At 32.8% G+C, this 26,955-nt stretch overlaps 1 protein-coding gene across 2 annotated transcripts in view; it reads right to left on the reverse strand.

Moving 5' to 3' along the window:
• Nucleotides 1-26,955, reverse strand: part of LOC145247405 (NAD-dependent protein deacetylase sirtuin-2-like) — a 307,963-nt gene that overhangs the window by 47,802 nt on the left and 233,206 nt on the right. For both annotated transcript variants that reach the window (XM_080109110.1, XM_080109111.1), the window contains 4 exons: nucleotides 23,947-24,102; nucleotides 14,502-14,608; nucleotides 8,269-8,325; nucleotides 566-634 (listed from right to left, as the gene is read on the reverse strand). In XM_080109110.1, the coding sequence (XP_079965236.1) occupies nucleotides 566-634; nucleotides 8,269-8,325; nucleotides 14,502-14,608; nucleotides 23,947-24,102 (389 nt within the window). The remainder of the gene's footprint in view (nucleotides 1-565; nucleotides 635-8,268; nucleotides 8,326-14,501; nucleotides 14,609-23,946; nucleotides 24,103-26,955) is intronic.

Consider the following 26,955-nt stretch of genomic DNA (forward strand, 5'->3'; position numbering starts at 1 on the left):
TTCAAGACGAGAACAGAAGTCTAAAGAAACCAAATAATATGAATAATCAATCCTCCTCTCAAAAATTCAGAAACAAAATATTTTAGGATGGGTACAAAGTAGTTGTGGTCTATCAACTCTATGTGTGATCGGTTTACATGAAACTGGCACTCTTTAACTTCAACCACAGATAAAAATTGAATGATTTTTTTTTTAATTTTATAATCTGAAATCTTGGTGTTTTATCAATAATCTGAAGATGAAAAATAAAAATAAATGAAAAATAATCAAATGACAAAATATTCAGATGACAGACAACGAGTTAGTGGAGGGGTGTCATACATACCCACTCAATTATTATTTTTTCAATTATAGAAATTATTTATTTACAAAGAAATATTATTGCTTAAAAATAACACAATTATCACTTGAAAAAGTTGGAATATCCATCGGTTACATACTGCATACATTTGCCAAAATGTTGTGGGTGGTTCAAATATTTCTAAACAATGGAATGTGAACATTTTACGATTATTATGGACTTTCATTTTTCAACCGAACAATTGATTGTTTTTCCCTTTTTTACCTGTGTAAAATGGCGAAGGAGCAGGCCTTTATCAGCAAGAAGTTTCACAAAGTAATGGCAAGGGGTCGGCTGGAAAGAAAGAAAAATAAGAAAATCAGTGTTATGTGTGTGTGTGTGTGTGTGTGTGTGTGTGTGTGTGTGTGTGTGTGTGTGTGTGTGACGTGTTAAGGATTAATAGTGAAAAAAATAAAATGTTAATTTGTCTAGCTTGAAATCGAAGAAAAAAAAATCAAAAAATCAAAAGGAAATAAACTGCGAAAAACATACAAACTGTTATGATTTCCGGTCACCCAGAGATATAAAAGTTGTGCAGAAGAGTGCGTATTCCATTAACATGGACTTGTAGTCAACACTAACTATTGTAAATACGTCTTGTTCTTGTTTCACTACTTAATAAAGTAGTTATCTACATTTTCTCCGTTTTACCATTCTTTTTATGCAATACTAGTCTGGGTGCCCGGCGTGTCTTTGTCATTGCGTCCATTGCCAAACCGGAAGTGGCGAAGGTTTAAACTAAGGCTAATCAATCGAAAACAGAGGATGACTTTCGAAAATATCGGCAAAAAAAGTGATAACTCCCTGTAGAAAAGTTCCCAGTTGAGGGTGTAGGAATTAATGTTTTTAGTCAAGTTTTCAATATTTGAAGGGTCGCGCTTCAAAACGATACCGATCTCATGAAAATTCGTCGCCTCTGTCGAAAGTTTTAGGTATACATACATACATACATACATTTAAACAAGTACGTGAGATTTATATATAATAGATAACATATTGGCGATAGAAGGATTCAAATTTATTATGATCCAACAACAGATTTGGTAAGAGAAACCAAATAAATCTGCATGTGAGAGTTACAATACATATGGCTGGGAGAGGAGGTGAGCAAAGCACACATAAGACATCAAGTTGTCTGCATATAACAGAGAGAAAAAGGTGAAAAGTAATGAAACGTTGGATGAGGGCTCTTTCTTTTTCCTTCCTGTGAATAGAGGGTGAATGGGTGATCTTATAAAGTGGAAGAAAATGAATGAAAAAAGGAAAGGAAAATTGAAAACTAGCAGCCAACATTTAGTTTTGGGTGCCAAATTCGCTATTGAATAGAAGTTAGATGTTAGTAGTTAGTTAAGGTATGTTGAATTGAGAAACAACGAGAAAGAAGAAATTATAGTATGAAAACAAAAAGAAATAAGGATGTGTTTATTCAATAAGTGAACTTGAAAGATTGTTGATCAGTATGTGAACATGTTTGATGTTTTTCCAATGAGCTCTATCTATATGAAAAGAAACAATATTTATTGTTTTTTTCATTGAGTTTTTGTTTTGTTTGTAGTTGTTCTGATATAAAATTTGATTGTTGTTTAATCATTGCCTGTTTTTCTTTTTTGTAATTATTTCATCTTGTGTATTCCACAGTTAGCCATGTCGTACAACTCAGAAAATTCATTTTTAAGCCAACATTTCTAATAAAATATAATTATTAAAGTAGAAAGTTTAGATATTAATACACATATAACATCATTTTTTATCTAGGTCATAATATATATATATATATATATATATATATATATATATATATATATATATATATATATATATATATATATAAGAACCCCAGAATACGGCACTAAAAATTAGTAACAAAACACAGAAATACAGTTCAGTATATAATACGCATATATAACCAAATAACATTACAAATAACACTGTAAGGTGTGGCAAATACCGTAACAAGGGGCCGGAAAAACATTGTATTCCACTTGAATAATCTGAAAAAAACGTATCCTAGTGCCACCGTATCCCGGGGTTCTACTGTAGATTATATTTATATATATATATATATATATATATATATATATATATATATATATATATATATATATATATATATACATGACAGAAAAGAATAGACACTAAGATAAATACTTTTTTTTATATTGATATATGTTTATTTATATTTACAGATAAGAATAGTGCTGAAATAACTTAGAGTATCGCATTAAAATCGTATCTAACAACATTAAAGCATGTCACGAACCAAAGGAGGACCAGAACTATTAGAATTTCTGCGTGGGCCCACATGAAGGTGGTCTTAGTTAACACAAAATAGCAAGAAATCTTTCAATAGCCTTTTCTACTTCTAATAGAGTGATTGTACAATTCACAAGTGAGGACAAAGAGTGAACAAAACCTCATCCAGGTCGTCCTCTGAAAGAATCTTGCATCTTGTGAAAAGAAATGCTGAAGAGCATCCTTAGTGCAAAGCCTCTAACATTGCAACATTGGTGTCAGTGCCAGAACAGCTGTCAGGTATCTTCATAAACTGGGCTTCTATGGTAGAGTGACAAGAAGGAAAACCCTTCTTTGTCTTGCCAATATCAAACACAGAATCGGTTGGGGTCGCAAGATGGTGAATAGACCTATGACCATCTGGATCAATGTCATTTTCTCTTATGAATCACGATTTGCATTATTTCCCAACAGTGGAAGTGTATGTGTATGGAGGCTGGCTCAGCAAGAGTTTAACTTAAAAAACTGCAGCCAATACTGAAACATGGGGATTTCTCGGTTATGGTATCGAGTACAATTTGGAGTGATGGTTGCTCAGATCTGGTGGAGTGTGAAGGAAACATCAATTCTGCTAAATATGTTTCAATATTACATGAATAACTCCTACCAATATTCTCAAGTGGTAAAATGAACCACGTTTACTCCTTATTTTTGAAAGATGGAGCTTTTTTGTTACTCTATGGGTAGCTGCTTTTCAGACTGATATGTTTATGATCTATCGCACACAAACACACACACACACACACACACACACACACGCATTTCAATTATGCACCAGTTACCTGCCCTTGCCGTGATTCCCATTTTAGCTGGCAGATGGCGTTCTACTTCCTGCTCTGTTAGATACCTATCTCTATCTCTTTTCTCGTCTAGTGGTTGATGTAGAGACACGCAATTCCCACATACCTTGAAAAGGCTTTAACAATATCTGTTACAACTGGTAAATCTGGACGTGCGGTCACTTCTACAAAAGTGATGACCATTCAGTGTTAGAGGTAATATTCGCCATCCACTAAAATGGTGACCTTTGACAGCGACTTCGTTTGTATTTTCTTGTAGTCGACAGGATGGTACAATGTAAAATGGTGAATACATCAACAAATCAGCAGAATGGACTATTCAATTATTCGCACATAATGATTTAACATTCCTCCAAGATCGAGTAAAAAAAAAAAAAACATTTTTCTCTGACACGTCAGCAACGCGTGTACAATAAATATGGCGTCAGCCACAGTCATGCTAGTAGGCACACATATTTTTTCCACCATGTGCAAGAGAGAGAGAGAGAGAGAGAGAGAGAGAGAGAGAGAGAGAGAAAAGAAAAAGGAAATAGATACTAACAAAATTGAATAGCATTTTTCTCAACTTCCTACATGTCACAAACTTTAACCTTTTTTTCCACTGTCTAAATATTTTTTTTGACATGTGCCCATTAGGAAAAAAGAAATTCCAACTTTCTATATCGTCAAGGAGAACGAGTGGCAACAAGCCCACTGAAAACTACAAATAGCGACTCTCACATTGTTTCAACTCCCAGTTTTCAACATTAATATGGAAGAGAACAAACGACAGCTAACCAACTGGTATATAAAGACACCCACGTGACTTCAAACCACAGACGTTAATTCTGTTACATACGTCCACTGCTACACTGAATATCAACTTCACAATCATTATGGCGCTACTAACACCATCTGTGTGTGTACCCGTGTGCTGTGATTTGCTTGCACCATCCGCCATATTTTTCTCCGTCTTTACAACCGATAGTAATCGAATGAAAACTATGATACAATGCTATGTGCGCAACTTGTAATATATTTCATGAGAAATGCTTCAAAAAACCTAAGCAATATCAAAAACGCCTTCAGCTACTTCATTGGCACCAGAACGTAAGATTTTTACGTTACTGACATAAATACATTTGTTTTGCGTTGGCAAAAATGTGTTGTTTCTGATGATGCTTATTTCAATCAATAAATCTTTGTTTGAGCCGAGATATGTCCATCTGAATTTAAATGTAAAAACCGCAAGAACTTTCTTGTCAATCTGAGATTTTACTTATTTATTTTTAATTTCAAAATCGTTTTTATTGCAAAACACGACAAGCGCCATATTGGATTTTTTGTAATAGCCAATAAATCCATCAAGTTCTAACATAATCGAAAATATTAAGTTTCAGTCTCCTATTTTAATTATATATTAAAATAAACGTTTACAGCTTTTCAATAAACAAACAATTTATTTACAATAAAACTTTTAAACTACTCAGTCAAATGTGAATTTTATTCATTAAATTCGATTAAAGAAGAATTAAAGTCGATTGTTTTGGAATTTTGAAAACAGATCCGGTAAATAGATAATGATAATGATGATAATAATAATAATAGCAATAACTACACGCGTGTTTAGAAATAAGTATATTTTTGTTTAGAAAAATCACGCGCATGTTTATACTGAATTTAACAGTTAAAAATTGCTTTACCAATTAAAATAGCTACACTTAATTCAGCAATTTAATTATCATTGAAGAGGAATATGAAAAAAATAAAATATATTTAATATTGTGTTAGAGTTAACTGTTTGAAAAGTATGGTTGATTCTAAAAAAAAACAATCATAAAAAAATTGACATTTTCCATAGGTGGCACTAAGGTTTCAAAATGCGAAATTTACATTGTGTTTAGAACTTATGTTTAAAAAACAAATATCTTAACTATAACTTGCTAGGTTAAAAAGAAATTATATAAGCAAGAAAATATTAAAACGCAGTCTTATTTTTACTGTTGAATTCAGTACAAACATGTTTGGTTGTGGTTATTATTTTGTTTTCTGTACTCACTGGGAGTTTTCACACAGGTCATCATTAGAGATTACTCATTGATAATAACCCTGAATCTGGGTGCCAACAAGTCTCTCTAGAGTTTACGTACTCTCCACTTCTTCTGATAACTTTTGCAAATGAATTTGCGGTATCACAATAGTCGCTTACCATTGATTTCTCACTAGCAACAACCAAAGATTTTTAATATTATTATTGGCTCACAAGAAGCTTTCACACAGGTCATAAAAGATCTTTCCTTGAAAACAACTTGTCGTGTACCCTGGAAGCTGAGTAACAACAAGTCTCCCCAGATTTCCAGTACTCTCCACCTCTTTCGATAACATTCGCAAATAAGTTTGCATTATCGCAACAGTTGCTTACCATTGATTTCTCGCTGGCAGTGGCGATTGGTCTCCACTGGAATTTGAGTGGCAATAAGCCTCCCCAAGGTTCCAGTTCTCTTTTCACTTGTCCAGTGGAGGTCTGGTCAGCGCTCTCTCCTCGGTCTTTCCATCCTCCTTGACCCCTCTCGGCTATTTGGCATCACTCTTTTGGGCGGGTGTGATGGGGCAATGGGAGGGGATGGGTGAAGGGATAGAGAAGAATTACTATTATTATTATTATTATTATTATTATTATTATTTGTACTCACTAAGAGGTTTTACATCAGAGATAACTCACTGCTAATAACCAATGGTGTTTCCTGGAGTCTGGGCGAGAACAAATCTCCCCAGATTTCAACTACTCTCCTCTTCTTAAAATAATTTTACGTTATTGCAACAGATGCTTAGCCTTGATTTCTTGCTAGCAACGACCATTGGTCTTTATTATGATTATCAGCACTAGTATTACACATGCAATCTTACATATCAACAACATCAATATTAATAATGATGAAGAATGACATGGATTTCATTAAGAAAATATTAATCATTTAAAAAAAAAATCCAAAAAACAAACAGAAATTTTTAATTTAAATTCCTTTATTTTATATTATTTATTTTCTTTTAAAATATTCTCAGGACAAATATTTCCCAAAAATATGTGATGCGTGAAGAGATACTAAAATAGCATGCAGCAACAGTTCAAACGAAAAAATCGTCTGCAAAATTTACATTCTTCTCAATTTTCGAATTAATAATATAGATATGATATTTAGATGGTTGTATTCCTACATTATATTTCAATAAATATTTTTTATATCCTTAGACATGTATATATATTTTGCATTTTTACTTTATACTCGTCAGTATGTAATTACGTAACTGTATTGCCGGTCAAACTGTGGATCTATGCAGTCATATTTTATTGTAAATGATAAAGTACGAATACACATAGCACAAAAAAATTATTTGCATTTAAAATATATGAATTTATCGATGAGAAATTAGATATGTTTTTTTGTCATTATTTTCAATGTTGGAAGATATTCGAAGAGATAAAAAAACGTTGATTTTTTATTTTTTATTTTTTAAGAGGATTTGAGATTATGGAAGGTTGAAAATCACAGTATGTATATAAAATGATACATGAATGCAAAAAACAAATTTGTATATATATATATATATATATATATATATATATATATATATATATATATATTATTATTAATAATAATAATAATAATAATAATAATAAACAAACAAAAAAAAAGCAAAGCAGATAAACCTTTTGTTTTGCATTTCAATGTATCAACTCTAAACGTGGTAGATTTTCAATCCAGGACTCAGATTTTCTGCCAATCTTAAAATCAATATTTGGCAGAATCTTTATGAACAGGTTTTCAAATCCAATCATATGCTTTTCTATTCGATGAGGAAAAATAAAGAGTTTCAAATGTTTTATCTATCTTCTTGATATTTGTTTACATATATTTTTATCCGACTATTTGTTAACCGGAGAGAAATCTATTCTTTACAGAAGATTATTGCCTTCCACTGCTGCTGCTGCTATTATTATTATTATTATTATTATTATTATTGTTATTGCATTACTAGAAACCGTTTCATCGCCGATTTCAGCTGAACTGTTGGAAAGAGTTTGAAAATTCATATAATTCATTTTTGTGAAATTTTTACTAAACATCAATTAATAAATATTCTCCAAATTTAATTTTTTGCTGAGTATTTTAAAGGATTTATAGCGGAAATAATAGAGGCACAGCCACCAATTTGAAAATTCAAATATTTCAGATTTGCATTAAATTTGATTCATAGTCATTAGATACAGATTAAGCTAGATTCTCTGAATCATAACTCAGAAATTATAGACATTTTCTAGAATTAAAATCATGAAATGATTTTGATGAAAATTAGAATAAGGATTCTCGATATAAGGTTTTGTATCATTATATATTGATTTTCATCTTCATAAAAGTGGTGCAAAGCCTTTATATTTTACCCGTCCTAGAACAGACATTCTAATAGTATGGATGCATGTTTTGTCTTATATAAAGCAATTGAGCAAAAGAATGTAAAAAAGTTGCAATTTGCTTTTAAAGTTAGTTGACGCTTTTTTTTTTAGATTCCGGTGGTTTAGTTAAAAATTTACTGCCAATGAATATTGAAAAATTGATTTTTTTTTTAAATTAATAAAATTTTTAAATATTCTTGATGTCTTCTCTTATCATATTGCTGGCCAATAAGATTGAACAATTTATTTTGGACTGTCATATAACGTCATATCGGTCTACAGTTTTTTTAAGCTTATTAAATATATAAGCATGATTAGGATTCCATAACACAACCAACAGTATTTTCTAATCAATTGGATGAAAACTCATAAAATCAAAGTGAAGAAAATGTTAAAGTCCAAACCTTAAAAACTCCCGGCCAAAGTTCTTTAGCCAAACAGAAAAAAGGCTTTGGATTTTCCTGCAAAAAAAAAAAAAAAGAAAGAAAACACTAAATCAATTTATGACATTATGATGATAGAAATGAACATTTAATAAATGCAACTGCAATATTTATATATATTCCAACTATATAAATACTCTAACTTCCAAATCACCCCCGGGCATGGAATATATGCCTATATTAAAGATGGCTTTCCATGTGGTAGAGACATCTCCAGAGAAGATCCTAACTTACCCTATATGTGCTTCCAGGTTGCACTAGCTCACACTACTGCATTTATATTTACTCTCTATCGCCCCCACAACAGCTGAGTTACTATCTTTAAAAACATATCTGAGAAAATTGACCAAGTTCTATCTGCTTATCCTTCAGCTAATATTCACGTATGTGGAGACTTCAATGTTCACAATGTGGAATGGTTAACCAACTCAAACAAGATCGAAGATGAGAGGAGATTCTGTCACAATTTTTCCATTGCTTATAACCTCATTCAGATTGTTCACGAACCCACCCGTGTGCCCGACAATGACGGCCAGTATATCTGAGTCTCCTAGACCTCTTTCTCACAACTTGCCCTGAACTATGTTCAGTTTCCATTTCTTCCGACCAAGTAAGATGAAAATGAAATGTAATAAGTTCTCAGACGTACTCCTCCATCGTACAGTATATCGATACACTATGGCTGACTGGGATAGCTTCCGTACATTTATATTGGATCTACCTCTGCATTCCATGTTTAAAAAGGATGTGTCCTCTATAGTATCAGACCTGATGGAATGGTTAATTGTAGGTATAGACCGTTTAATACCCTCGAAAAAGTTCCAGCAAAAAACCTTACAGCCAGCCATGGTTCTCTGCAGAATGTGCTGCTGCCATTGAACACAGAAATCACTTTTTCCGCTGCTTTCAACATAACAGATGTATGGAAACAAAAGCCGCTTTCAGGACTGCCAGCAACCACTGTAAGAAAGTAATAAAGAATGCAAGAGTATGCTCAGTCCGTCAAGTCCAAAGTAGCTGAGCAGCGGCTTGGTTCCCACTAGTTTTGGCAAATAGCAAACATAATCCTGAACAGAAGCGTGTGTTCTATCCCAACCATCATAATGGACCTGAGGTAATCTCGTCAGCATCAGACAAAGCCAAACTCTTTGCCAAGAACTTTGCAGTTAATTCTACCCTTTGCAACCAAGGCCACGAACCCCCAATATTTCCTCCTGTATCAGAAAAAACGCTATGTGATATACATATATCTGTACGTGATGTTGCCAAGCTAATCAAAAACCTTGATTCCAGTAAAGCAACTGGCCCTGACGGTATTCCAATTATAGTAATCAAAAAACTTCAACAAGAACTAGCACCCATACTTACAAAACTGTTTAAACGTTATCTTAAGGAGAATTGCTTCCCATCACCCTGGAAAATCTCATCAGTATGCCCTGTATTTAAGAATTCAGGTGATCGCTCATCCCCCTCTCAGTATAGGCCAATAAGTCTCCTGTGCGTCATGAGTAAGTTGCTGGAATCTGTGTTAGAGGAGTAATCAACCATCTCAGCAAAAATAACCTTCTTAGTAACACACAATATGGTTTCTGTTCTGCTAGATCTACAGCAGATGTGCTTACAGTTATATCTCATAGGATTAGTGAATCTCTTGACGGAGGCAACCTTTCTAAGGCAATTGCTCTTGACATATAAAAGGCCTTTGATAGGATATAGCATAAAGGTTTACTTTACAAGATCTCCAGCTATGGTATAGCTGGAAATGTCTTCTCAATTATTAAATCATTTCTCTCTGATAGGTTCATAAGAGTAGTAGTTGATAAGCAGAAATCAAAAGCTCACAGTATTAATGCTGGAGTCCCTCAGGGGTCCATCCTGGGCTCAACGTTTTTCCTGATTAACGATCTTCCAAATCACATCCTTACATCATTTGTAGACATTTATGCTGATGACACCACCATCTATGGTAGCACATCTAAGACAGTAAACGACCAAGTTCTCTCCAATTCTCTCTCCTCTGATCTTGAGCATGTGGTACAATGGGGAAAGGAGTGGCTGGTTTCTTTTAATGCATCTAAAACCAAGCTTCTCTCTTTACATCATCAGCGTTCTGATCTCCATCTGGCATCAATTGAAATGAATGGCTCTCGTCTTGGAGAGGCCTCATGTTTTGACAAACTTCTGGGCTTGACCATTACTCCTGATCTTAACACATACATCAAATCCGTTGCCAAGGCTGCTGGAAAAATGGTGGGATCCTTCTATCGATCCAGTAGATATCTCACTGCTGATGCAATTCTCTATCTATATAAGAGCCAGGTACGTCCAAGGATGGAATACTGTTGTCAGATCTGGGCAGGAGCTGTTAGAAAGGACTTGTCCTGCCTTGATAGAGTTCAAAATCGACTTTGTAGCCTCGTAGGAGATGTCCTTTTTTTGTTCGCTGCAACCTCTATCTCACAGAAGAGATGTTGCGAGTTTGTCTCTTTTTTATCGTTATTTTCATGGCAAATGTTCAACTGAGCTTCAATCTATGCCCCGTTTTCAAAGATGAGATTCAATAATTGAGGCAGCCGGAAAAACACATTCGATGTGAGAAGACAAGAACGAGATTTAGGAGAAAGTGCTTTGTCATTTTTGCTAGTGTTGTTCTAGTGTTGTTCTAGTGTTGTTTGAACAAGAGTTCCTTCTGAATACAAAGGATTTTTTTAGTTTTGTAAAAATGGAAAGAAATTATTTGTGAATTTCAGGTAAAATCATAGTATTTAAGCTAAACATTTCACATAAAAAAACAACTATTTTTTGTTTATTTCTACTTTTTAAAAAATTAACTTGAAAAGTTAAAGCTAATTATCCAAGCTTATTTATATTAAATATTATTTGAGTTTGAAAAAAGAGGTTTATGTTACGATTTGAATTTAATATAGAGTTATCATTCATTTTTTGACCAGCAAACGTTGGAGACATAGGTAACCATATTTTTTGTGTGCGTTGAAACTCTCCATATTTGACAAATCATATATCTACACTTATGCAGAAAAGATAAGGAAATACTAAAGTCTTATGTACAAAATGAAAAGTAACTGGAATCTGAGGAAAGTCCTAATCATCCTAGTAGTTATAGGAGTAACCAAACTAACGAAAAAGAATGTCAAAAACTACATGACAAATATAACCAGTGAACCAAGTGCAAGACAGATACAAACAATTACACTTAAAGGGTCGATTAGAATCTTAAAAAGATCTCTTGGCTAGAATGTATGAGCATCTAGTAGAATGCCCCATCCTCAGCTAGAACAAAATGATAACAAAAAGAAAAAAAGCATTTCACTGTTGCATGATACGCTACAAACTGTCACACTGGGATAATCAGAGTCTTGTTTTGCAACCAAATTGCAAGAGAGCAATCCCTAGAAAATGATAAATGACATACATGATGATATTGACACCCTTTCATTTTGGTACAATAAATCTGGGGTTTGTGGAGAGGAGGGGTTTGTTTTGGTTCTTTGATGGCGTTGTCTTTTGATCAGCTGAAAAGGTTAAATTTTCTTGTGCTGCGACTTTTCATATTATTCTAGCTATTCTAGAATTGGTGGTTGCCAAGCACGAACACTGTTTACAATTTGCATACGTTTTAAAAATACAATATAAATGCAGACATAGACATTGTATACAAGACTTGTTGAACGTGCGCATGCATGTGTGTGTATCATTAGCATCCCATCGCTAGCATCTCTATTTCTGAGATAAATGTCCATCTACCGAGTCCAGGATCTCAGCTTAAGACTAACTGTCATTCGTCCTTTCTTGCTTTCCCACAAGATTCAATCAAATTTTGCCGTCAATCTCTCCAAGATCCCTCTCTCATTGTTTGCTTTAACCTATCTGTCTGCGCAGCCAGTGTCCCCTAAATATATCTACTGTTGACTGGAAATCCTAAATGTTCGATAGTCTCTCAGCTACTTTCAGCTTACTGCCAAAACTAGCCATATTCTGTTCCTTAGCTCACTTTTACTGGAAACACAACATTTTATTTTTCCAAATTTTCTCATTTGACCCTTCACCTCCAGCATCATTTGGTCAGTATAACACTGAAAGCAAATGGTAGTGATAAATTGAGAACACAAACAATAACAACTCGCAGTACATTCGCTTTTTCTGGTGTTTGATTATTTTCTTTTCCTTTGCTCACTCCATAAGCAAAAGTTGTTATGTTGTAGTAGTAGCAATAGTATCCGATCCAATTCAATTAAGTGCTGGTGTCAATCATCAAGCAAACAGAGCAGCAGCGTAAAACAAATGGCAAAACTTTAAAACCACATAAGAATGTTTGACTAATGTTACTGACAATAATCTAAACACACATGAACAACATTAACTGTGTGATGTCCAAAAATAATCTCTACTGAGCAAAAATTATTGCTCCCTTTATTGAGCTCTTTTGGACTGTCAAAAATATCTACTTGGCATAATCATGCATGTTCAACTGTCGCTTTGAAGTCAGACAATTCCAGATCTGCTCAACCATTGTTTTTTTTTGCTAGTCATAACTGCTTATCCCTCAATCTCTCTGCACCACTACCACACACACACTTTCATATTGTCATTTACTTCCTAGCTAATCTCCCATGGCAACTCTGGTCTGTAGAAATAAGGGCAGTCTGAATTAATTTGTTACAAATTTTTTGAAATCAACATCCCTAAATAAGTTTTGAAAGTCAAATATTTAAATTATCTTTCAGAATTACCAGCACCAGCCATCTGTATTCACATTAGGTGGGTTGAACCAGCTTTCTCTGAAAAAGGAAATTTTAAGGGAATATTAAATTCACAAGCAGTCACATGTATACCCCTGTCAGGGGAGATGACAATGTTAGGTTTTTGCAGTTCTTGTAGAAATGTGTTGATGTCCAAATGGTCAGCCATCTGGTACTGACCTGGCTCAATGTTGTTTAACTTCAGTGATCTAATATGAACCGGTGTACTAATGTGATTATGCTGTATATATCTTCAGAATAACTGAAGTAGGAATACAAAAATTCAACCATTTTGTTTTGTTATCGAAATTTTACTTTCTTCTAAATTCAGAAACCCCCTTCACTGAAAGATTAGTGATATAATACCCTGAGCATATGCAAATCAGTTCTAATAACCTTTTTCTATTGGCCAGTCAAATCCTTTTAATTCCCTATCAGAATCAAAATAACCAAAATGGAAACTGAAGAAATCACTTCCAACATTCACACGTTATTAAAATTGATTTTTATCTGTCATTCAAATATGGAGATGAACAATATTTCTATAATCCAGTAAAATATGTGCCACATGAAATGTGAAGAATTCTAAAAAATTAATATAGTCTGCCAGCAGAGATTGTAAGGGTTATTTACCATATTTGTGAGGAAAACTATTTTTGTTTAGCATGCAGAACATTGGTGCATGAGAAAGCAAAGCATCATTTGCCGGATGCAAAAAGATTCTGTTTATATTTTCCATATTCAAAGTAGACAATTTCTGATGCGATTAGAACTGGAGACTCACATTAAGAATTCGAAGTTAATTTAACCAAATCGTATGAAAGCAAATGAAGGTGAAGGATATTGAAGAATATAAAAAGAGGAAAACTTGTTTACATGGATTAAAAAAATAACTCAAAGAACTGCAGTGTGTGATGATGTTTATTTGTGGTGGTGCTGAGTACATCATTTTTTCTTTCTCTTTAGTGCTTCATCGACTAAATCCTATTCAAGTCACATAAATCTGAATGAAATAGTATGGCATCTTTTTTATCTTCAGCTAACCTGATTTCTGCATCTAAATTTCTAACATGCATAGAATGAAATCTAAGCTGCAAATTATCTCTCTTCCACAGCTAGAAGATGTGACATGAGTCGGAAAGTGGGATTGAAGAGTCACTGTCCCAAAGGAGGAGCACCCTGGTTTGTAAAAAAACTGTCTGGGCAGTTCCATCAGCATTTTCCAGTAGAGGCACTTCAGGCAATTAGCAATAAACTAACCCATTCTCAAAGAAAGAAGGCAAAGCCTGGGAGCTTTAACCTCCCAGAACTGCATAGGACGGCAACATACTACAATCAAAAGGGAGGACATTTCAGAAATGTCATAAACTCATTATACACTTTATAAGCTTTAAACTTCTAAAGTATGTAAATTGATAGCAAAATGCGACTCACCTTGAAAAAACTCAGTTCAAATATTGCTTGTGGGTGTGGCAGATTGTACTTTTGCAAATTATGGTAGAGTCCTGTATCTGGACTACGGAAGTCAGGGATTCCTGCAGCTATGGTTACACAAAAAAAAAAAAAATAAATAAAAGAAAAAAAAAATAAATAAAAGAATACTAAGATCAGCAATATTTGTTTTATTTTATGGCATATCAACCCATTTCTGTTAATTTAATTTTAATCAAGTAATTGATTGTTAATTTAATTTTAATCAAGTAATTTCGAAGAAAGGATCCAAGATCTTAATATCTTCAAATATTTATTCATAAATGTTTGCTTTAAGCAGTGATTTATGATATAAGTGTATATTTAAAAAATTACTAATGAGTCACCACTTATCAACATTAAAAGCTACTCAAGGATAAGAATGAGTGAGATTGATAGATTGTCAGTTGACTGATAAAGAATATTATGAGAGGATTGAAAATAATGAATAGAATGAACAACACTTGATGAAATACAAAGACGGTTTATGAAAAGTATTTGTTGACTCTGGATTTGAAGAGGACTACGTTGTAGCTCACAGTGAAGCAACACCATGGTAACATGTTTCACAGATAAGAAGTTCGTGCAAAGAAACTCTATTTATAAAAATTGATGTTAGGCACATGGAAGAATAAAGGAAATTTTTTGCAGTTGTGGTAGGCAGATGAGTTTTTGTAAATGTCTTACAAAGAGGAACCAGCAACTGAAACTCAGTTGAGCACTTTCTATAGAGTAAAGAAAGGTCATCAATGTATCTTCTGTAAGGAAAGGGATGTAGAGAATAGAAGAGATTATATCCCACTAGATTGCAAATTTGATTTCGAACTTTATTAAGGCAAGAAAGAATGCTGTGAGTGGTACCTCTTCAGATGCAGCAGCAGTAGTCCAGCTAAGAATATATCGCACTCTTATATAAGATATAAGATTGTATAACAAGAAGAAAGATAGTTGAATGACAGTATACTTTCTCTGAACATTGATGGTCGGCCTGAAAATTGTTGCATTCATGGGAATGTGTAATTCCTTTTGCATGTGATTTACAAGGTCGACCTTGAGCGTATAAAACAAGTCCGTTATCACTACAAAAGATACCATCATCTTGCTATTGAAAAACAAAAGATTGAATAACCAACAATAAATCTAAATCTGATATATAAATGCTTGACATTTTGAATTTGAAACACTACACATTGTATCATAGTGAATAAGAAACTTAGGTGACCAAGTTTTACCACATTTTCCAACTGAAACAATTTCTGAGCAATTTCTTTGTCACAGTTAACTTCACATAAATACCTCTATGAAAACATTAATAAGGTTGACAAATGTATAGCAATTATTGAGCATAACCTATAAAGTTTGTATATTTCTATATCATAAAATATACTGAGGTGTGGAATAAGTACAAAGAAGATATTGCCGATTAGACTCCTGTTATTGGACTAGAAAACGTTTTATATCTGCCAATATCTTATATCGCTATAAAGCCACTATTCATCCATACATGGAGTATTGTTACCACATTTGGGTTAATGCACAAACTACTAGCTTCACTCTCTAGGACAGATTGAAAAAAATATTCAATATATCCTGCATAGTCTACCAAGCTCCAGCCACTGTTGCATCACTGCATTCCTGTGCTTGTTTTATAAGTACTTCCATGAAATGTGTTCCTATGAATTTACTGCACTTTTATTCCATAAACGAAAATACCCCCAACCTTTCTAACTCACGGTAAAATATTACTCATTCACTGCAAAGGTCCCTAGATGTCAGAAAAAACTTTCTACACTAATAGCTTCTTTCTCTGGACTGCTTTCTTTTGGAATTCCTTTCTTGTTCCCTTTTATCTCCAATGGTACCAGCGTGCAGAAATTTAAGTGTGACATGAAAAAATATTTTGCTGCTTAACTCCTCCAGCAAGTTTGACCTCTATAAATCTGGGCCCCTACCACAATAGCCCTGATACTTCAATGGAAATGAATAAAAGTTAAAAAAAAAAAGAAGAAAAGATGAAAGAGCAATGCAGTAAAATAAGTTGCAAGTTTGCTTCCAACAAAATATTTCTTTTGGTCTTGCCCTGCATTGGAACTCATGCCATTGGTGCCAAGGTCTGCATGCAAGTCGCATTCTAATGTGACAGCTGACATATGTACTGTATGAAGCAGCTGAGATGTGCTATAATTTTTCCAACAAAAGAAAATATGTTACATGTTCATTCCGTTGATCAGTTTTATAAATTGAAACCAAAATGGCATCAATCCAGTCGTGGGGCACAGTTTCAAGAACCGAAAGTGTCCCATTTGACATTTTTTTTCTCAACCAAATTAAAAAAAATTGAATATCCATTTTTTTTTAATAACAGACAGCCGATTCATCCAGTTGATAAAACATTTGTTAGATAGCAAGTGGAGTAACAGAAAGATGGCGCCCTAAAAGATGGAGTGGCGCCCTAAAAGATGGGGTGGGGATCTAAAAGATGGGGCGGGGATCTAAAAGCAGAAATCAAGAAATCATGTGACTTCTATGAAAGCCTGTTGACACGGACTGAACACACAAAGAAATGTCATTGCCCCGGCCAACCCCAGCAGGAATGGCATACAGTGTAGCTGAAAGTCGGCCTATTTGTCTTATGTTATTGTTATCTCTCATTCGAATTCTTCCTTTCTCTCTCTCTCTCTTTCTCTCTCTCTCTCTCTCTCATACACACGCATTTTAATTTTCTTAAATAAAACATCTTAAAACATCTACTTGGTTTTCTATCAACAGCCAAGTTTAACATCATAAACATTAACAACAATCTGAGTTACAACAGAAGATGCATAGGTGTGTAATGATACGCACCCGACGGTAAGTAATATTCTACACAATCAGATATCCTTAGCCTATTGGCTATAATCAAATTGTAGTATACCAATTCTGGATAAGAATATATAGAGAATGACTAACTGCGAAGAAATCTTCCTTTTTTTTGCATCAATCATGCCAGTTGAGAATCCATTCATACCAATCAGATCGGTAGAGACTGGTCCATGATGACTGCGCGTGTGATAATTAGGGCTATGACAACAGCATATTCTTTTCATTGTTTTGACTCTTGAGTGTGTATCCGTTGATATCTTATATGCTTTTATATAGAGTGATGTGGTTCTCAGTTGATTAATTGTGTCTAATTGTGTCGGATATCATCATCATGATGATGATGATGATGATGATGATGATGATGATGAAGTGCTTTATCCTTTGGTACAGGACTTTCCACCTTGGCTCCTAACTTGCTTGTGCAGTTTAGGTGTAGTATTTGTTGCGCATCAGAAAAACACCCTCTGAACCTCCAATGCTCATTTCCAGTGGAGCAAACCCACAATGACTGGCAGCAGAGGAGGCCGCAGCTTCTGGCCGAAAGTAATCTCAGTGAGGTAGGCAGTCATCCTATTGTGTCCACTACTACACCTTTTCTTTCTGGATGAGGTCCATAGCTTTTTTATGAAAACTGCAAAGCAGCAGTAGGATTTGAAGTCAGAGTTCCCATCTCTTAGCCTTTTGCTGTGATAAGGCCGACAAGGCAATGGTGTTTGATTTTTGTGTTGGTTCATTTAGTATTTGCCCAACCAAGGCCACTCACAAGACAGTGGGGTAGGGGTTGGTAGTGTGCCAGGGCGTGTCCACACATTGGTGGGCCATCACGCACTACCTCTGGGGTCCCCTACTACTCCGAGATCTACAGGTTTAGCCTGGGGCCACAAGGCACCCAGTTACCATGTGTGGCCAACGTGGAGGCATTGTAGGAGTCTTTATGACAGAGAGGCTATGTACTGGCAGGGAAAACTTATGCATAGCTGCTTCCTTTTCACCGTGAGGTTAGCCAGCGGTGTTATATGTAAGCGAGAAGGCATACAAGCATGAACTTAACACTAACTTATACCTAACACACTAGACGCATCACATCCCCCTGCCGGATTAAGAATCCAAACATACACAAATATATACTTGAGAGTCAAAACAATGATAAAAATATTCTCTAGCCCTAGTGATAATATACATGATATATATGCTGGTTGTGTTGCACTGTAGTATTTGTTATGTTTATAACTAACTTCCTGTCATGCAGTCACTGTGAAGTGCTGACAGGACTGCTCAAACAATTTTAAAGGTGCCAGAGTACACCAGTTCTTGTCTACAGGTCTATTTTTCCCACCTTCGGCCTCATGTCACATCTTTCTGCGATAGGAGGGAGGCAAATATCTAAGCAAACAGCACCCACTTTCACCACATTTTTAATGACCTTGTGTCTAACTTAAACTTTTAGTTTTTATTTCATAGCAAATAAGTAATTCAAGTGTAGTATATGTTATGATACACTTTATTTGTCCTGTATTCGATCAATTAAGGAAAAATCCTTATAGACTGAGGCAATTGAAATTTTTCCCCTGAACAGAGTATGCCTTTATGAAGAGACAGATTTTCCACACATTAAAAACTGACCTTGTGTCTAACTTGAATCAATAATCATTCTACGACTTATGAATTATGGTCGTTCTTTACTTTGAAAATGTCTAGTAATGTTTCATATAAGCAAGAAAAAAGATTTAGAATATTCACAGATCAGCAGCTGACTGAGCCTTAGATACGAATTGGTTCGACTAGTGTTCTTTTAACTTCTGGATTTCTCGTTTCATTTTTGAAAATGAAGATGTAATTTCCAATAGTTTTGACTTTTATTCGTTTAAGGAGAAAGTCGTGTTTCATGGTTACTTCTCTTGACCTTAAGAAAGTCAGAAAAAGATTGTTTGTTGGCAACAGACCAATCACAAGTAGTTTTTCTCCTAATGATGAATCTCTGCATAGATTAGTTCGATATTTGTGAAGGAATGACAATCACATATATGATCGACTAAGACATGTTCTATCCTCTACTATCACACACACATACGTTGATATACATATATACTGGTATTCTCTAACACATACAGAAAACACGTTCATTACACACACACATATATATATATATATATATATATATATATATATATATATACACACACACACACATATATTTGTGTGTATACATATATACATACATATCATCCTAGTAATTATAGGAGCAACTGTACTCATGAAGAAATACAAAAATTACTGGCAGATAAACCAAGTACAAGAGAGATTCAAACAAGTACATTTAAAAAGACAGAATCTTAAAAAGATCTCTCGGTTGGAATGTATGAAATAACAGAGGAATGTCTGGTATCCTTAACAGATGCCTCAATCCCAGGTAAAACAAAATTAGAAGAAAAGTGAAAAAAAAAACAAAAACAGTGATATATAGAGGCGTGCATGTGTGTGTGTACTAGCAGGCCGCTTGGCGTTTTTCAGTCATAAAATGTTTAAATATTATATTTTAATGCAGATTTGGTATGTTTTAGTATAGAGCCAATTCTCTATCGATTATTTTATTATACTTAATATATTGTAATGATTTCAAAAGTAAAAAAAAAAAATTGACTTGTGTGCTATCAACTTGAATCGAAACCAAAACATATAGTTCTCCAGCCTTATCCATTAGTGTATGACCTAAATCCATGCATAAAAACTGCAAAAAATAACGCTGTTTAACCTATAAGTTTTAATTAGCACATGTGCACAAAAAACGGGTATAGTCGACTTATGCCAGTCCAAGGTCAACGCTTTTTTTTTCACTTTTGACTCCTTAGCAGCTATTTTACCGGCTAAAAACAAATCGAAACTGTACTACAGGTCCAAATACACTATACATCAAATTTTAAGTTTGGGAGAGATTTTTCGCACACATACTGACAAAGTAACTTCTATATATACATATATAAATTTCCATCTGTTAAAAACATTTTCATCTTAAATTCTACACAATTATGCAGAATGTAGAAACTATGCATAAATAGAATTCAGCATAATAATGAAATGAAACCAATCAGCTAACAAGAAACCATAAAAATGAATAAATAATTAATTAAAGCTCGTTTTTCAAAGGAATATGTAAATTAGTTCATGTAGTCACTCGCTTATTCATGTATTATGAAGTTTATTTTAATAATCTTTAAATAGAAAAACTAGTCTTTTAATATCAATGTCAGAGTAAGAAAAAAAATCAACTAATATATATATATATATATTTAAAATTTATTTATACAAACATTGATGGCTACATATGTGCATACATGTTTCTGTAATCACCCATTATTGGGGAGATTATGTCTTCTTGTCCTGAAGACATAATCTCCACAATAATGGGTGATTACAGAAACATGTATGTACCAATTGCTGTGCTTCATCCCTGTAGGGAATCGTCAGACTAAAATGCATGGAATTCGTGTTAGCTGGTCTTTTTATATATACATAGTGTTTAGTTTAGTAAGCTAATCTATCAGATTGACTGTTATTCCCACCTGTAGATTTATATTTTTTTCAGTCAATGACTGGACTTCACTCAGACAAAGTTTGGCTGACTTCTATTTCCTATTCTATTGTTCTGTTTAGTATAGGATGATGCAACTTGTGTCAAATTAATAGTAAAGTTTGTTCTAACACATGTGTACTTGGAGTATTTTTTCCTAATTAATTTAGTTTATTTTAGTTAATATTTTTTATTTTCCTTATGTATTATTATCTTAAAGTAAAGTTTATTCTGTGAATACAGTTTTTGCTATTTTCACTTCAACAATTTTGGGTGTTCTTACGTTTTAGCATCTCAAATTTCTCATTTAGGCATAATATAATTATTTCTACAGTCAAACAATGCTGCAACTTCGACAAACCATGAAAGCTGCAGACTGGAAGTCCTAGACTTGAGTTTCACATCCCAAAATCTCATTATATATATATATATATATATATATATATATATATATATATATATATATATATATATATATATATAAAGCAACTTATTTATTTATATAAGTCAATGTTTGGATGTTTGGTTTTAAATCATCCTATGATTAAGAAGCAAGAGAATCCTCTGCTCTTTTATCAATTTCTTTACATATCAAATAAAAAAATCTTTTGCAGCAAACAAAACACAATAAAAAAGAAAGACCTAAAATAAACTGGAACTGTTTTATATCTAGAACAAATACATTGATTACTTTTCAGGTCAGAATTGTTGTCTCTGCAAAATCAATCGTTTTCTTTCCTCTTCATTTTGTTGCAACTTCTTTTCTTCATTGGATCCAATTCTTTGTCAGAATTAAAGAAATCTTTCGGACACAAACTCGATAGCTCAGATCAGAATTTTTCAAATATATTCCTTGGTGGCATACTCACAGATAAAGTTGAATTTTTAAGTTTGACATGTGAAAACAATTTTTTCATTTTGCAATATTGTTGCCTTAATCTAATATATAAAGTAAAGTCAGTTTTTTCTTGATCCTTTTTTGTCATCGATAGTTTTCTTTCTACAAAATCAATATTTTATTTTACTTCGTCTTTTAGCACAATATGTACTGAAGTATCTTTACCAAACCTCATGACACAATGGATCAATTATGATAGGGTTCTTTTTGCATTTTAAGGTCCAAAAGTAACAATTATATAAATATTTGTGTAGGCAATATTTTTTCTATAGAAAATATTCTGTTTTGTATTTATTTACCTCTCCACGAAGGCAGAGTTAGTCACATGGTCAGTTTTTAACAAAGAAGTACTCTGGATTAGGGAGAAAAATTATCTTACTTGAGAAATATTTCTTATTCACTGACTGAGAACAGAAAAGATTAAGTGTACTATCAAAACAGCTATTACACTTTGCTCCTAGCCAAAAGACCAACTTTTAAAATGAGATTTCTTCATAACTGGTTGGTACATCTAAATATAGATTTAGATAAAGAACACATACCCTAATAGTATTTATAAAAAAGATTAAGGTTAGCAACATCACATTTATGAGAGAGAGAGTGCAAAGAAGAAAAGGTGGGAATCAATCAGATAGTTTCTGCACCAAGAGTCTTCAAATGGGGCAGATTCTACAGTTGATGACATCTCATATGGTGAAGAATACTGTCTTAGAATCTTGACTTTTTTAATGGAAATCATTTCAGGCAAGGCATGAAGCCACTTAATGTAAGGAGCTAGCAAGAATGAAAGACGAGTATCACAAAAAATAGAAGATGCTTATTGACCTTTTTATTTTTATACATATTTTCAACCTCTAGAATCTCGATGTAGGAGAAAAGCAGTCAGCAAGAAGAGAGTTCTACAAAGCTGCAGTTATTGGAAAAGAGCTATTGAAATAGGAAACTAGAACAGATTCAAAAATGGAAAACTTACCTCCAATCAATTGCTGGAAAAATTCTAAAAAACTCCAGAAAATATCTGACATTAAATACAATTCTATGTCTCTATCAAAGTGAGATCCATTCCATCCAAGATATAATAGTGTCAGTACATCTGGAGAAGTGCCACATACAGCAGTCTATTTATACAAAATAAATGTGATCTCTTCTCCTCCTTATAACTCCTTTCTCACAGAAGTGATGTTGCTCCTTGCTCATTAGTTATTATCTGTCATTGTTTGCATGGAAAGTGCTCGACTGAGCTTCGATCTCTGCTCCCTCTTTGTAAGACATTCATAACAAAACTTGTCTTATTAACGCAACTGCAAAGAACTTTCCACCAACAGAGTTTTTCCAAGAACTTCCCATCTGTAGAACACATAACGATAAGACTGCTTCCCTGCAGACTACAGCATTATCGTCTAAAAATCTAACATCAACAAATATTTGTTATAAACCGTTTTCAAACACAAATTTTATTAATTCCATTCATCATTTGCAATCCTCTTATAGTATTTTTCATCATTAAACTAACAATCTATCCATCTCACTGATCGTTATCCTTGAGATGTTACTTATCTAATATAAATAGATTTTATCTGTCTGTTGTCAATCACAATTTTCTTTAAACATAATAAATACATTGTGAAATTTGTCTCATTTCAAAATATCAGAAATCTTAATTACTTTTAGAAATGGAGAATATTTCATTAATAATCAATTCCCAACAAATATAGCGAATGCCATGACCAGAAATTGAAATATGGAGATCTTCAGTACGAGGTTCTCACAACCGACCTATTTGAGCTTTCTTATAAATAGAGCCTAACACATTGCCTTAACAAAATAACAATAGCTTCGATGTGAACGTCAATATTTAAGATTTGCGGCATGTTTCAAAGCAAGTATTCAAACAAGCGATAAAAATTAAATGAATGAGTAAACGTTAATAGTTTTGGAAATTATTTTGATAGTCAAAATGAAATAAATTGTTTTGAACTAAGTGTTGACATTAAAACAACTTAATATTAAATATACTAGCCCCCCCCCAAAAAAAAAACAACAACAAAAAACAACAAAAAACAAAAAGAAAATGAACTTACAAGTTGAAATACCAGCTCCAGCCATCGTGATAATCTTTTTACATTTGCCGCTCTTTATATAACGAGCGATTCCTTCAAACGAGACTTCATCCAGAACCTGTTCGGAATCTTCTGCTTTCAGAGTCAAGTTTTGGAATAAATTACGTAACCATTCGCCTGAAAAAAAAAAAAAAAAAAAAAAAAAAAAACAGAAAAAAATATAAACGACACGAAGCAGTAGAAATAACAAAAATAAATAAATAAAAATAAAAAAATGTTAAAAATACAATAAAAAGCAAAAATGCAGAATTTTTTTGTATAATTTTGATTGTTTGGACTACTATTTCATCTTGGTGATTATTTTCACTAGATTAAAACCGATGTGAACTAACCTTCTTCAGTATATTTTCGAACTCTGGAATCTTCACATCAGACTCATGAATCTATGCATTGACACATGATTTAACGATTAAAAATATTGATCAACAATCAGTTCTAACAATTTTCGGAAAGGGCAAGGTTTACTTTTGACTATAAACGATGGTAACTAAGAATAACATAAAAATTAAATAACTATTCTACTTGACCATCGCTGACGGAACAAGAACAATCTTTTTTTCCATAGATAAAATAAAGGATTTAATCACAATCGGCGTAAATATAGATTCAGGCCTGTTCACTGAACAAATATGTCATGCCTGAGGTCCTAGCAAGCAAGATCTGTCGAATAGTCAGACTATCGATAATGAATGAAAGATTTTTATAAAAAGCACCAGAAAATTTAAAAAAATGCATTAAAAGTGAAAATTAAGGAACACGATTTATATAAAAATTGAATGCTATTCAATATAAATTTAGAAAACAAACAAACAAACAAACAAACAAAACAAAAACGCAAAATGTAGGAAACAATCAAATAATGCAAAGACTCAATTATGAATTTCGGGATTAAACAAACAATAAATAAACAAACAATAAATAAACAAACAATAAATAAACAAACAATAAATAAACAAACAATAAATAAACAAACAATAAATAAACAAACAATAATTAAACAAACAATAAATAAACAAACAATAAATAAACAAACAATAAATAAACAAACAATAAATAAACAAATTAAATCTTATAGAAAAATCTGTCGGATAATTTAAAGAATGAGTTTCTGAATAATAATGTTATTATTTCAGCATGGCCCGTATTCTGTATAAATACTAAAAAACGATTAATTAATGAATTCTATTACAAGTGTTATCAAATTTGTTGATGCAAAAAGTTCAAAGCTATTTGGGAATAAATATATAACATTTTAGTTTACAGTTTTGCATAGAAATATGTTCGTGTTTCTTGACTAATGTTTTTGAACGAGAGTGAGCATTACATTATATAATATTATTATACAAAAAAAAAAAAGGAGAAACTTATTGACAGAAATAACAAACTCGGGACATACACAATTCGATTACTGAGATTTTGTTTGTATTCAAAATAATTAAAACTTTTTGTTTCACTAAAAATCATAAATTTGAAGTTTCTTAGTTAAAAAAAACTACTTTATCAATTTATATAATTTTTGGAATATAACATCTTCGTTTCGTGACAACAAATCATATCAAAGTTTTTTTTCTGTATTTTTGTATGATTTAATTAGGTCGAATTCTAAATAATATAAATGTTATAAAACTTGTTAATGCAAAAAAAGAAAAAAAAAATTCAAAACTATTTAAGAATAAATATATAAAGTTTTAGTTTACACGTTTTTTAATGGAAATGTGTTTGACTTATATTCTTGAATACGGATAAATTACTTTAAAAAAATATATTATACGGAAAATAAATTCCCTGCAGAAATAATAAACTTGAAACATTCTTTTTATAAAAAAGTTTTAATGGAATTTAATAAATTTAAAAGAAAGAAATGAAGAACTTACAGTCGAAACTAAACGTTTGTTTTCTGACAAAAAAAATTGCTTTTATAGATTCTCATAAGAAAATATACAACTAAAAGATAAATAATTCAACATTGTTTGCTGCATTATCAAGAAAAAGGATCGCAAAAAATCTCATTAAAAATTGTTTAAAGAGGGGTGAATTTTTAACTTAAAATTAAAGTCATGTGTGAATTAGTAATTAAATACACTTAACCAATTTAAAAATTTACTCAGTATTTTCCTGGCAAAAAAAAAAAGAAAAAAAAATACTCTCTTTAATTGCACGTGTCCAAATGTAAAATAATTTTATTTTATCTAAAATACAATTAATTTTGGACCAGCTTTGTGAATCACGCTGCAATTTCTCTGAGAATTGAAACAGAAATAACGATTCTTCGTACAGGGACCTGACAATATTTTTCGGACACTTTGAAAAAAATCCTTCAAGGTGGTTACTAGTGCCAAAAACTTTGAAGATTGTAAGTACGTAGTTGAGGAGTGAAAATCCACTACTAGTGTAATCATTTTTTAGTTTGGCTTTGATACTTTTAGTTTTTTTGTGATTTTTGCAAAAACTTGCGCGACACTATTTTTCGGACATGACAAAAAATCCTATTTTATTAAGAGATATGTTCATGTATATGTTGCTGTATGCAAATTTTCTGCTTGTACACTTAGCTGTCATCATTAGAATCAATTATCTGTTCTATTCTACTGGCAAAACAATTAAGTTTAATGAGGTAAAATGCATTCAAAAGAAGTCGTTTGTTTGGCACGGAAGAAACAGGAAGATGGCCTTAGCATCAAAAGGATCGCCATGAATTTGAAGCTGTCGAAATCAACGGTCGAATACATGCTGAAGACACACTCTGAACGGAAAAAGAAGGACGGACGAAAAAGATCAATTGGCAAGAGGACTGAAAGGAGAAGGAAGAGGACTGTGATACGGCTTTTGATATCTGGAGAAAAAGTTACAGCAAGAAAAGTGAAGGAAAAATGTGAATTGGATGTAAACATCCGAACAGTACAAAGAACGCTGCATAGGATTGGTTTGAAGTATGCAAAGGCTAAAAAAAAAAAAAAAAAATACACTAAC

This window comes from Euprymna scolopes, chromosome 25 (genome assembly GCF_053919585.1).
Source record: "Euprymna scolopes isolate OS-2025 chromosome 25, ASM5391958v1, whole genome shotgun sequence".
In the NCBI taxonomy this organism is placed as follows: Eukaryota; Metazoa; Mollusca; class Cephalopoda; order Sepiida; family Sepiolidae; genus Euprymna; species Euprymna scolopes.